General features: G+C 35.7%; 1 protein-coding gene across 1 annotated transcript in view; it reads left to right on the plus strand.

Moving 5' to 3' along the window:
• The first annotated feature begins 303 nt into the window (after window positions 1-303).
• The window catches only part of LOC145991668 (uncharacterized), a 122290-nt gene continuing 108042 nt past the window's right edge, over window positions 304-14551 (plus strand). Inside the window, exons 1-4 of the mRNA XM_083127732.1 lie at window positions 304-449; window positions 2594-2747; window positions 7052-7176; window positions 13993-14092. Of these exons, the coding sequence (XP_082983858.1) occupies window positions 304-449; window positions 2594-2747; window positions 7052-7176; window positions 13993-14092 (525 nt within the window). The remainder of the gene's footprint in view (window positions 450-2593; window positions 2748-7051; window positions 7177-13992; window positions 14093-14551) is intronic.

The following is a 14551-nucleotide window of genomic DNA, read 5'->3' on the forward strand; positions in this document are numbered from 1 at the left end:
TTGACAACACTCAGAGAGCAAATACGTACAACCTTCCCAGAAACTTTTATTAAGTACCACCATTGAATAAATATGTCATTGGTCATGCCATTTTATGTTGAAGGAAATCTTCATGCACAACTCATAAAATTTGTCATAAAGATGTCCATAATGTAACATTTTTATAATATTTTATAGCCATTAATAACATACACACTTATTTCTGAAATGTTTAAACAACTTGTTTAAAATTTGGTTTCTTATTTCAGGAGTCTTTGGATCGTGTCATTCATAATTTGTGTTATAGCTATGATCCTGATCATAATGCAGTCATGGCATAAGTACCAGAGTCATCCAACAGTTATAACAATTGAGAGGAACAGGAATGAGTGGGTCTTCAGGCTGCCAGCAATCATCCAGTGTATGCAGCCTGCATCCAACAGGCGGCTTGTTAAAAGATTTATTAAGAAGTAAGTGCAATTACTTCTCTCTCTCTTTCTGGTACTATTTAATGGCAGGGAGACAATAAAAAATTAATTATTATAATCATGGTAAAGTTTGTTGTAAGTCTACTTTATGATCAAACATGCTAAGCTGGACTGGACCTACATTTTGAAGGGTGATGTGAATCACCATGCAATGTGTATCCACCAAAGATCAAATCAGGGAGCTCTTGATAGGAAGTGACAGTGTTACCACTATACCATTGGGGAGGTCCTATTATAATCATGAAAATAAGTTAAGGAAAATTATAATTTTCATTGTTAAAGACAGCTATGCTTTCTGTTTGTATTAAGTTGCTTTTCTCTGCCTCTTTAGATTGATCATGACAATGAGGATTAGAGGGAATTTATGAAGCAACAAGCATAAAGAAATACCCATGTCCTGTCTGGGCTTGAACCAAGAACCTTGCATAGTGAGATCATGAGTAGACTGCTCAACACATCCAACAACCAAGGTGGTCATTTTTAATTGTGGCAAAAGTACGACACTGATAAGACATGTCATTTGAAGGAATAGGTAGGATCCCTGTTGGATAATAGAAAGATTGTTTCACAACTAATTTTTACAACCCAGCAATTGAGATGTACACAGATTCGAGACATTTGCAAACATTTCCATTAGGAAGGATTAACTGTAGGATTTTTAATCCCTTCAAGAGATCGCTGTTCGTCAGTTCACTATATCCTATGTGTGCATGGCCTTTGCAGTTCAGAAAGTTCTTTCAACATAAAATTGAATAATCTGTGAGGATGCATCTTGTTTCTGACTGTCCCAGTGATGAGGAAAACAAGAGTAACAAAGTCATCTGATTGGCATGACATCATTGGTCATGAAGACATGAGGTGTTTTCTGCTCACCCCATAAAGTTACCATGAGCCATGGACGTCCAGAAGGGAGGGGCATTTGGGGGGGAGGTGGAGGGGCAAGGAGAGGCCACACCCTCCCTGGAAAATTAATGTCAACCTATATCTTTCACACATAGAATCTCATTTCAATCATAGCAATTTATTTTAATGACTGTGATAATGTAAAGCAAAGAGATGATTCGGAGACTGAACTGGATGAGCAGCAGAATGACAATGTAAATAAATGCTTCTAAATATCATATGCAGTGCTAAAGAAATGTTTTAAATATGTTTAAGAATCATTATATGTAGGACTGAAATAAAATAAAGTTAAATTAGAAAGTAATTATGAATATGTTAGTAAAACCATACTTGTATCTCACAGATAGAGCATGGCCAATCATGTTACTTTTCCAGGTGTGACCAGTGAAGAGTTATAGGTTACACGTCACAGAGGTAACACAACTATCAAAATATGCCAAATAATGGGGAAAGAAAGGAATCTTTTACCTATCAAGTATTAAGGGCTTCTTTGAATATCCATATTTTATTTTTTGTGCAAAAGTAGTGACGTAGCAAGTAGTGCACAAGAGTAGCTGTAGCAAAGTTACTGTTTGGTAAATGGAGCTGCAGAAAAGCTACATTTTTGGAAGATTAGCTGCAACTGTACCTTTAAAACTGCAGCATTCTGATCATTATATATCCGCCAAGGCTAAAGAAATTACAAACAGATAGGAGGATGTTGTATCCCCTTCAACACATCTACAAATATTATTCTGCAAACCTCTAACTTAGGCACATTATCACTAAATTTACATTTCAACTTGCACGTCTCTATCACCCACCCTCAATATAGAATATTCTGGAATCTTTAGTTATGATCAAAGTTTTTTTATACAGCTGTCTTATCTGTCCTCACCTCCATGTTCAACTTAACCAACTAACCTCTAAATGCTCCTTGATGGACATGAATGGTTAATCAATTTCCATAATTAATGTACAAAACAATGACATTTGAATTACATGTTGATATAATAAAAATAAAGACAAAATAGCAGAATTTTGCACTAAATTACAGATATACTCATTTAGTGGATCAGTTAAATTATAATTTACATGTTGATAGATCACCATATTAACCATGCATGTATGTGAATATATCAGGAAGCAGGGTTGAGTTTCAATGAGTGTTCAACTAGTATAAGTTTTGCTGGATTAAATATTATTTTATATCAAATTAGCAATATGTACTTTTTCTTTTGAAGGCATCCCGAGATTCTGGCATCAGTTAACAAGACATTATATACAGAATTCATTACAGCAGTTGGAAATTTGGCCATCTCAAATTTCAAGGTGTTTGAAAAGTTTCAAGATTTGCCATTTCATTTGAACATGTCATTGAGTGACATTCAAAATCAGGTTAGTCCTTTAGAGTTGAGTAAATCTTAATTTTTTCATAAATAAATAGTTTCATGTCTTCAGGAAAATGATTGAAAGTTATTTTTTGATGCCAGTTATTTCTTGGTGCTGGATACATTCCTTTCAATTAATGTTCATGTTGTAGTGAATTAAATGTTACACAACTCCCTGAAAACAAATTAACTGATTCTAAAATGAAGAAAAACTTTTAAAAGTTCATTCGTTGAATTGATTGTTGTTTTTTTAAGTCCACCACCAATAGGAGGCCCCAAAATTTTATTCGTGAAATCTGATATTTACTGAATGTTATAGAAATAACATTTTTTTTTCTATTTCACATTACTTTTGCAGTATCACATTCACAGACTTACATAATAGGAAATTGTTAAATCTAAAAGTTCTTCTGTTGACACAAAAAAGTTTTCAAGACTTGCTACATTTGAAAAGATACTTTGATAATGTCAGATTATGTTTGAGAACAACAACTTTGTTACAAATGGGTTATCTGGGAGCTAATGGTTGGAAGTAGCATGCTACATGTAGCAGTGCTATTGTAGTTAGTTACAAAATTTGTAGCTGTAGCTGTAGCTTGAAGTGAAAATTTCATTACAGTTACATTGTTCTCAACATTTTGAAGTAAATTTTGTATGGGGGGAAAACTGTCACAATTATCAACAATAATGTTTACTTGTGCAGAAAACTCATAAAGAGCAAGTTTTTTTTGTTTTTTTTACAAGATAATGGCCTTCCAGATAATAAATATTCTGGCATCCTAGATTATAGATATCTCATAATCATGTGCATTGAGAAAGGGGTCTCTAACTTATTCATCGATCTCCCTGGAAATTTATATCATTCATTTCAAGTTACAAAAAAGCAGAATGCTTGATATTTTTAATGTCATTAGATATGAAAACCTGAGTATAAAATACAGGCAACAGGTTTTGTTTTCATTTTATACCATTAGAACAAAGAATAAATGGCTACACAGTTTTTAAAATTCCAAAATTTAGATTTTTATGTAAAAGATCACACAACATAAACTTTATTACTAATATTTTTCCCAAATCTTAAAGAGTTTTTTCTTGAATGATGTGTGTAAAAGTTAATAACAAAATGGAATAATTACTCACTTTAGTGCACTAACTGAATAAGTGTAAAACGATAATGAAAAACAGTTTCACTGCTCGATATTCACTCATCTGGTGGATGAAGTAAAATAATCTCCTCGAGGATAAAATTGGTTTATTTTATTAGTTTATAATAGTTATTATCATACAATAAATTTCAATGATTACATAACCATGATAATAAAAATAATTATTTTTATTATTTCTACTATTCAAGTTTTATCACATGTCTGACCTTCCTACAAAAAATTTGGATGATGCACATGCATTTAATTTAGTTCATTACTATCTGAACAATTCTGATATCTAGATTAACAACTGAATATCAATATAATCAGGTATACACGAAAGTATACCAAGATATCTAGATATTCAAATTGAAAATATGTAGAAGATTGCATTAAAATCATCAAATAATTATTTTATCTTTTAGCACATCATGCTATGATGCCAGAAGTCCCAGGTTTGAATCCTGGCCTGGGCATGGGTGTTTGTGAGTGTCTCTTCATCAATCTCATAAGGTTATTTGTCATCCTCATCTTCACAATTAGCTAAATAGTTGCAGAAAAACAAAGTAAAATAAACTAAATCAAATCAAATAAATCAAATTAGTTTGGAAACATAAATGTTTTGTTTTATACTGCATTGGCAAGCACAACAGCTGCAACAATTAAGTAATAGACCATTGGCAAGTTTCTGGTATCTCCAGATATTTACTAGACAAGGATTGGTTGATAATTGTGTGAACAGCAACTATTTTGACAACAGTGTAATACTCCTGCATTATTGGCGCTGAAAATTTTAACTTTATTCTTTTACCACATTAACCTGTAGAAGGAGAAAATTGAAACCAATCCTCAAGAAAGTGTTGCCTACGCTCTCTAGAAAACTGTTCCTAAACTTCTTGAAGAGTTGGTCAAAATGTGTTTATCTTATGCTTATTAGTGTGTATTACACTTCAAGCCGTACAACAAGTGCTTGAAATTGGGGGAACAAGTGGGGAAGCCATCCCCCAGTTAAAAAAAAAATTGTAAAGCATCCCCTGCCTGCTTCTCGTCTTCATGTTAAACCATACGAGCATCCATCCACCTATCCTAAAACTCTACCAAGCATCTCCCTACCTAGAAGTTTCCACTTTGGACCTTCCTCCTCAGTGAGGTTTCCTTTTCAGTTTCCATTGCTATCCAAGTTTTCCCCACATAAGTCCTGATGTATCTCATTAAAATATTACTTTTGACCATGCTCAGTGACAAAGTATTCTAAGAGGCCTGGAGTCTGGGCTTACCCTAATATATTTGTCTATTACAGATTATTTTATTACTTATAATATTATTGAATAATGTTTAATACATGAAAAATGAAATGTTATATTTTACGATAATTACCATAAATTTTTATCCCTGCCTGTTACTCAATCTTTGTATGCAGTGAGGCATCTTTTCGAGGGGCTCAGCTGGTTCCATAATGTTCTGTTTGGTTCATGCGGGAAATCTAATTTCAGGGGCGCTCCTGCAATAATATACAAGACGGCCTCATGGTGCTTCTTACTATGTTCTTACAATGTTCATTTCCAGGCAGGGTTGGAAACCCATTGCACAAAATTCCATAAAGACTGGTCTTAACCATAGATTTTACTTCAATAATAATGGTTTATGTCTCAAATATGTTATGGTGCCATAGTATATTCTTGTTACTGCAACATGACTGATATTTGTAAACTTTCTCTCCCATAACCATGAATAGAAAGAGACTGGATATTCCAGTGAGTGTGTGGCTCATTCGGGTCTTGTGAGTTATCCCCACTACAGTAACAATAAAAGAGATGATCTCAGAATATGTTTGACAGGTGGTGCTTTTTTATGGTGTTAAATAAAATGTAATGCTTCTTAAGACCACTCTGAAAACTACTTTGATTTCAACATGGAAGGAAGAGAAATATCCCAAGAGTTGCGAATTACCAGGGGGAATCACCATTCAGTGACTTGTTCTGTAACATGGTGTGGCACATGATCAAAATTTCGAATCTTTTACTTATACGTTTGCAAATGAAAGAAATATGAAGGCTATATTATGTTTTCACAGTTAAGAAGTATTTCTGTTTATTAATACATCAAACACAAGTGGTCGATTTTATGTGAATATTCGTTTGCATATAACTTAACAATGTAAAAAACTAGCAGGCAATGAAGTTTAAGCCAGTCACTTTTCTCTGAGGTTTTTGTCATCATTGTCTGTTAAAAAGAATGCCCATGCACCCACCATCAGGGGTGCACTTGACCAAGACCAAGTCAACTATGAAGACATGGAAGATTGGGTCCCTTCATTTAATTGTCATCAGACAAACCTCTCTATCAGCAAGAAATAGCATCATGTAAATCAACCTATGCATACACAAAAGCATCTGATAATGTTTTTCAAAAGCAAAACCAACAGGTTAATTCAGTTCATCAAATTTCTCTAAAGTATGCAACAGTGGCTTTCTTAAAAGTAAATTTATCAATAGTTTTATTTATATTATATATATTTTATTATATTATTTTATATGTGCAGGCAAATTTCTACATCTCATTTAAATGTATGTTAATGTATGTAACAGGCAATATTGTATCTTTAAGTTTGTATGGGCTACATATTTTCACATTTAATATACAAAATATTGCTGCACCTAATAAAGTCACAACCAACCACAGTAACTCTTCCCCTCTACCCTTCCACATATCCCACTTAAATTAGCAAAGTAAGTTTCAGTTCCATCTTGCATTCTTTCTTAGGGCTGGAAACATCAAAATCAGAGCTGTTTCAGGTCAACAGGGAGTGTTGGTCACTCTACTCATATTTTAGAATTGAGCAACTGTTACTAACATTTTGTTTCATCATTGCAATTTTCTTTTTGCAGTAAAAGTAAAAATTTCGCAACTAAGTCCTGTTGGAGGAAATTGCAAAAATGTCCATCCTTTGTTTGTCGACCACTTTATGCTCAGCGTAAAATAGAACAAAAACAACTGGATTGTCCCCTCACCATGATATCAGAGAGATCATTCAAATAAAATTGCAGTAACAAGAAAACCTTTCAATATCTTCACATATTATGTATTGTGCTAATTTTAAAATATGGCTTGACACATGGCTTTGAAAATTTCTCAGTTTCAAATTTTTTACTCTTTGAAATTACAGATAAAGGATTACCCTAAAGACATGGTGATGCATGTAGAATTGAATGAATTTTACACTAAAGATGCTATTAAGACCGAATATGGTGTGTGCTATTCATCTAACTCAGCATTAGCTAATGAAACAAGGTAAATATCTGAAAGTTATTGTGGCAAAGATGGTAGGTATTCATAAACATAATGGTTGATTTGTTGTTTTAAATCCACTTTATGCACAGAAAAGCTAACCGGGAATGAACCTACAGTTTAATGTGCCATGTGCCTCCACAGGATATCGAACCCGAGAACCCTTGATTACAAGGTAACTACACCATCAGGGAGACCCATAATAACTAAATAAACATAATGTGTTTCAGAATGTGAATTTTCTTTAAGTTTCATTAATAAACAAATAATTCCATACAATAAAAGGTCTGTTAGGAGGTTGTGAATTTTAGAGCAAATTTTAAGACTTAAAGCATGAAACATGAAGCAAATTATTTTTTAAAAAAAGAATTAAAAGGGTACACTTCTCCAAACATTCAGCACAGCTTCATTCATTTTTTCTCACACTGAAGTTTAGACATGCAATTGAAAGATAAGATTTATTTCAAATCCTACTATAGTTGATGAATTTACTGCAAAAACTTTCTTCTCAATTTAGGTGTGCTACATATGAAAACTTGTGTTTACATCACATGCCTAAGGCACACAACAACAGAGAATATTCGTGAAGAAATTTCCCTTGTGATTACATTTTGTAACTATTATTTTCTCAAAATAAGTTAAATAAATATCTATGTAAGTCCAGAAATATGTGTTGGTTGTACAACTTTGTCACCTAAGTGTGACCTTTGTCATTGTTTATCATTCATCGGTATGGTACAATTTTTGTATGTGCATTTTGTGTTACTGTAGAGAGGCAATGGCTGACAAAGTGTATACATTGTACGTGAAACTCTGAGCAAGTTTCAACATGGGAAGAAGGATGCTAATAAAATGAAAAACTCAAACCTTTTTTCTTCTACGAGGGTCACTATTTATATTTTGAGCCTTGGCAACACTGATTGAAGTTAGGTGCGATTTGACATTTGCACGGAATCGTCTGGCATTATTGACCATAACGTACTTCAAATGTTTTGTCAATAGCTTCATTTGTGTTGTTTATGTTGCCTTGGAGATTGCGCGACAACAATAAAATGGAATTAACTCGTGAATATTTTCGTGTGATGATTTTTTACGATTTTCGACATGGATTATCAAGACAAGAGTGCATCGATCAACTTACTTCCACATTTGGCGATGAAGCCCCATCCTTTGCCACTGTGAAATGCTGGTATAACAAATTTAATCGTGGCCGCCATTCGCTCACCGATGAGATTCGCGAAGGTTGTCCAAAATCCGTTGTTGTTCAAGAAAACATTGATGCTGTGCAAAACCTAATACTGCAAGATCGTCATGTGACATACTGTGAGATTGAGGCAACCATAGGCATTAGTTCCACCAGCATATATAAAATATTACATGATCATTTAGCTGTGAGAAAGGTATGTTCTCATTGGATTCCACATAATTTGACAAAACCTCAAAAAGACGCTCACGTCAATTGGTGCGAACAAATGCTCAATAAATACAATCGTGGTGATTCAAAAGACGTACATAAGATTGTAACAGGTGACGAATCATGGATATATGCATATGAGCCGGAACGTAAACAGCAGTCGACTGTATGGGTGTTTCAAGATGAACCCAATCCAACAAAAGTTGTTCGTGCTCGAAGCACATCGAAACAAATGGTCGTCTGTTTTTTCGGGAAAACTGGTCATGTGGCAACTGTGCCTTTAGAGGAACGTAGAACGGTCAACTCTGAATGGTACACAACAATTTGTTTGCCAGAGGTCTTCGGTTAAATACGGAAAACAAACAAACGCCGTCGGATCGTTTTTCATCAAGACAATGCCAGCTGTCACACATCTCGTCTAACAACCGAATTCATGAACAGTCAAAAAATCGAATTGATGGGTCATCCGCCGTACAGTCCTGATTTGGCACCCAATGACTTCTTCTTGTTCCCGAATGTCAAGAATAAATTGCGTGGACAACGATTTTCGTCGGCAGAAGACGCCATTGATGCGTTCAAAAACCATATTATGGAGGTGTCTCAAGAATATTGGAAAAACTGCTTTGACAAATGGTTCGAACGAATGCAAAAGTGTATTGACCATAAAGGAGAATACTTCGAAAAACAATAAAGCAGTTTTCAATGCCAAATTCCTGTTTTTTCATTGTTAGGCTCAAAATATAAATAGTGACCCTCGTAACAATAACCCATACAGCACAAATCTTCAAGGAATATCCATAGGAAATCCATAAATGTCCAGATCAAATCCATGGATATTGTGGATATTCTTTAGACATCCATAGCATATCCAGTTCTGATATTCATAGGATGTCCATTGAATATCTTGTTGTGGATATGCAGAGAATTTCCCAATCTGGATATCCAGAAATCATCCCATCCTAGATATCCATGAGATCTTCATTGCCAGATATTCATGGGACATGTGTTATTCAAATATTCCCATAGATGGTTTGATATCCATGGAATTGTTCATTCAAAGTGTTCAGTCATTCACTATATGTTAGTATGCAAACTTTGTGATGCAGTCTCAAATAACTCACAAACTTCCTTCTAAGGTATTGTGTCGTTCGTTTACATATCCATTGCCTCATCCAGTGAGTCACGCATGCACAAGGACAAGTGAAAGTTTCTTTCTTACTTTTGTTTCTAGCTCCCCACTCCAGTTTCAACTCAAGGCGTTGCAGTACTTAAATGTGTTAGTGAAGAATAAGCACAGATTTGGTGTACAGATTCCTCTTATCATGGTTATATGCATTTAAATGTATAACATTTTTCTGATGTGTAGATGTGTGTGTGTGTGTGTGTGTGTTTGTGTGCATACATCTATGTGTCCATGCTTATGTGTGTGAGTATAGACATATATGTGCACGATATCTTTGATGTGTGTAAATCTAGTTCAACATTTCTTTTCAAATCTAAAATATGTGTGAGAAATATCAGGTTAATATTCAGATTAGGTCTAAATCTTGTTCAGAATATATTCTCATGCTCAAACAAATAAAAACATTCAGATAACATCCTGTCCACGAGAACCAAGTTACACTGATGTCTGAAAAATATTCAAAAGTGATCCACTGAATGACCAAAACATCTCCAAATATGATCCATGGAATGTCGAAAACATGTCCAAAAAGATCAAGAGAATCTCCAAAAAAATGTCTCACAGAATGTCCAAAACGTATCCAAAAAAATCCCTCCTGGATATCTTATGGATGTCCTCTGGACAGACAGATAAATATCTGGAGCATATCCAATAGATGTCTAGTGGACATTCCTGGATATCCATAAGATGTCTTCTGGATATTTGTGTTCTCTGTGGGAACGAAAACATCAAACCAGGCTTATAGTGCAACATCAGAACCTAGTGCTCGCTTGCAGGAAGAGCAATATTTTATTGTAGTACAAATAAATTCTACCTACTGTTTCTGGAAATATTTTTTACACTATATATATATAAATGTAACTATATTATTATTCTTTCATTTATTCAATTGTCAAATTCCCATTAGATCTTTTTTTCTTATGTCCTACTTACTGAAAACTACAGAGAAAAGTATTGTATGAAAACTATATTTAAGCCTGTACAGTGTCCTTTGTTACGTTCTCCAGAGATAGGACAAAGCCAGTATTGCCACAACTGTATTGCACAGTGCCATGAAGGCACACAGCATGTGCGAAGATAGAGCACCTTATATTCTCACTAAATGATTGTTAGCTCTTGAAAGCTCATAAATCTATCCAAAACCCCTTTGGTCAATGCCCCATGAGAATCTCTTCAACATTTGTTGTTAGAAGGATTCTCTGGCCAACTTTCATCTCATAGTGGTCAGAGTAACATGCTACATAGCCCCAGAAGACCAGGTTTGAACCATAGGAAAACCATGAATCTTTCAAATAATTCTTGAAGCTTTCCTGATGGCTAATACTAAAGAGGTTTTCTCGAGCAACAATCAGGTGATTTCCGGCTAGGCATCCAAGCTTTCTAGAGCTAACATCTCTCTCATCTTCAGGGATTGAAGTGCAGAGATAAGTAAGGGTGAAGTTATATGTATTTGGTGTGGGAGGGGTCCGGTGTAGGTGATCGACCAATCAGGTGGGGTCTCTGACCTCCAGGCTCCCAGTTGTCTATCGTTAACTAGACAGTGTCCAGTTCGAGTCCCTATCGTGTTCCTTGTAACATTGTTCGATTGTCCTCCCTGTTTGTCCGATATAGGCTTTACCACAGGTACAGATGATACAGTAAACCCCGGATGTCTTCAGTCGTAGGTTGTCTTTAGGATTTTGAAGGCAGCTTCTGACTATCGATGGTGGTTTGTGGATCGTCTTCATCTTGTATTTTGAAAGAATGTGCCTGATGGCTGCAGAGAGGTTACCAGTCTATGGGACAATGGCTATCTTCTTGTCTTCTTGGTTATCAGGTGAGCCCGTGTTTGTTCAGTGGTAGTTATTGTGTGTTACTCTCTCTAGTGTCTTATTGATAATGCCTTCACTGTATCCATTCTGTCTGAAAGCTGTATGCAGGTGTCTTAACTCCTCTTGAAGGTGCTCTCTGTCGCTGATGGCGATGGCTCGGTGAAACAATATCGAGATTAAGGTTGATCACTGCACTGGATGGTGAAAACTCTTGCCTTTGAGGTATAGCTTAGTGTGAGTAGATTTCCTGTATATGCTGTGTCCTATGGCCCTGTCCAGCTTGCATGTGATAAGGATGTCCAGGAACGGAAGTCTGCAGTTGGTCTCTGTCTCCATGGTGAATTTTATGTTCTGGTGTTGGTTGTTTAGGTGATCCAGGAATGTCTGTAGTGCTGCTTCACAGTGTGGCCAGATGACAAAGGTGTCGTCTACGTATCTGTAAAATGCAGAAGGTTTCTGAGGCACTCCATTTAGCTGCACAACAATGTTGCAAATAATTTCATCAAGAATTTTCATTCCGAAAAATCAAGGTTAGCAGAACATTTCATCCAGGGCCATGGAATTGACTTCACAAGCACCAAGATCATCAATACGAGGGCCACTATTTATATTTTGAGCCTTGGCAACACTGATTGAAGTTAGGCGCTATTTGACGTTTGCACGGAATCGTCTGGCATTATTGACTATAACGTACTTCAAATGTTTTGTCAATAGCTTGATTTGTGTTGTTTATGTTGCCTTGGAGATTGCGCGACAACAATAAAATGGAATTAACTCATGAACATTTTCGTGCGATGATTTTTTACAATTTTCAACGTGCATTATCAAGACAAGAGTGCATCGATCAACTTACTTCCACATTTGGCGATGAAGCCCCATCCTTTGCCACTGTGAAACGCTGGTATAACGAATTTAATCGTGGCCGCCATTCGCTCACCGATGAGATTCGCGAAGGTCGTCCAAAATCCGTTGTTGTTCAAGAAAACATTGATGCTGTGCAAAACCTAATACTGCAAGATTGTCATGTGACATACTGTGAGATTGAGGCAACCATAGGCATTAGTTCCACCAGCATATATAAAATATTACATGATCATTTAGCTGTGAGAAAGGTATGTTCTTGTTGGATTCCACACAATTTGACAAAAACTCAAAAAGATGCTCGCGTCAATTGGTGCAAACAAATGCTCAATAAATACAATCGTGGTGATTCAAAAGACGTACATAAGATTGTAACAGGTGACGAATCATGGATATATGCATATGAGCCGGAACGTAAACAGCAGTCGACTGTATGGGTGTTTCAAGATGAACCCAATCCAACAAAAGTTGTTTGCGCTCGAAGCACATCGAAACAAATGGTCGCCTGTTTTTTCGGGAAAACTGGTCATGTGGCAACTGTGCCTTTAGAGGAACGTAGAACGGTCAACTCTGAATGGTACACAACAATTTGTTTGCCAGAGGTCTTCGGTTAAATACGGAAAACAAACAAACGCCGTCGGATCGTTTTTCATCAAGACAATGCCAGCTGTCACACATCTCGTCTAACAACCGAATTCATGAACAGTCAAAAAATCGAATTGATGGGTCATCCACTGTACAGTCCTGATTTGGCACCCAATGACTTCTTCTTGTTCCCGAATGTCAAGAATAAATTGCGTGGAAAACGATTTTCGTCGGCGGAAGATGCCATTGATGCATTCAAAAACCATATTATGGAGGTGTCTCAAGAATATTGGAAAAACTGCTTTGACAAATGGTTTGAAGGAATGCAAAAGTGTATTGACCATAAAGGAGAATACTTCGAAAAACAATAAAGCAGTTTTCAATGCCAAATTCCTGTTTTTTCATTGTTAGGCTCAAAATATAAATAGTGACCCTCGTAAATCATTAAATTACTGGGACCGTCCCATCAAAAAAGCAATAGCCATTCATGGGGAAAAGGGAAACCTCAACAGAGATGCGGGACTTGAACTGGACACAGCCTGATTAGCGATAGTCGACTGGGAGCGTGGATGTCAGACCTATTCCATACCAAATACATATAACTTCGCCCTGACTTATCTCTGCACTTCAATCCCTGAAGATGAAAGTGAGGTTAGCTCTCAAAAGCTTGAATGCCTATTCAGAAATCACCTAACTGATTGCACGAGAAAACCTCTTCCTGAATGTTTCATTGTGCTTGTTACATCATCTATGTCACCAGTCCACCAGTCATCCTTATTGTTACAATTAATAAAGGTTGAAGCACAGGAATGTAAAATAATTTAATTACAAAGCAGAAGAAACATGCATGCTTTCATACAAAATCTTATACTAAATGTTTGTTTTGCATGCAATATACACTGAAATGCAATAACGAATTCATTATATTTGCTTCAGTCAAGTAGCTGTTTTTTTCTTTCTTTAAGTCTAAGCCAAAGTTCGACCACAGAAACCAATGCGTACATGGTAGAGCTGAGTGGAACAGCAATGGTTTTTGCAGTTGTTGGTCCACCTAAATATGTTAAGGTAAAGTATTCACTTTTCAAAAATATCTTTCATTCATTCACATCTCTGAACTGCTGATTACAGTCGCACCATTTTTCCACATGTTTTTAAAGAGAAGGCTGTCTGTAGAAGAAGCTGTGCAAGAAGCTGTAATTTATCACCTATAACAGAGCTATACTTTAAAGTTACATAATATCTATGAAGAAAGACTTATTCCAAATAAGAAAAATACTACCAGTATCACAAATTTCATTGTAGTTACACTATAGAAGTTTCCATTTTATTCCCAACTGCCTTTGTACTGAACACAAAAACAAAATCTCCACTTAACTTCACATGCATTTTTGATTGGTATGTGCTGTAAAAAAGCAAACTATCTGACTCATAAGATATCCTTATCAGAATTAAATGTGTAATGTTTGGATGACACACATTATCAAGTAGACTGTCAAGTAACTTATGGGTTGTTCCATGTCAAGT

Source organism: Lepisma saccharinum, chromosome 8 (genome assembly GCF_977018435.1).
Source record: "Lepisma saccharinum chromosome 8, izLepSacc3.1, whole genome shotgun sequence".
In the NCBI taxonomy this organism is placed as follows: domain Eukaryota; kingdom Metazoa; phylum Arthropoda; class Insecta; order Zygentoma; family Lepismatidae; genus Lepisma; species Lepisma saccharinum.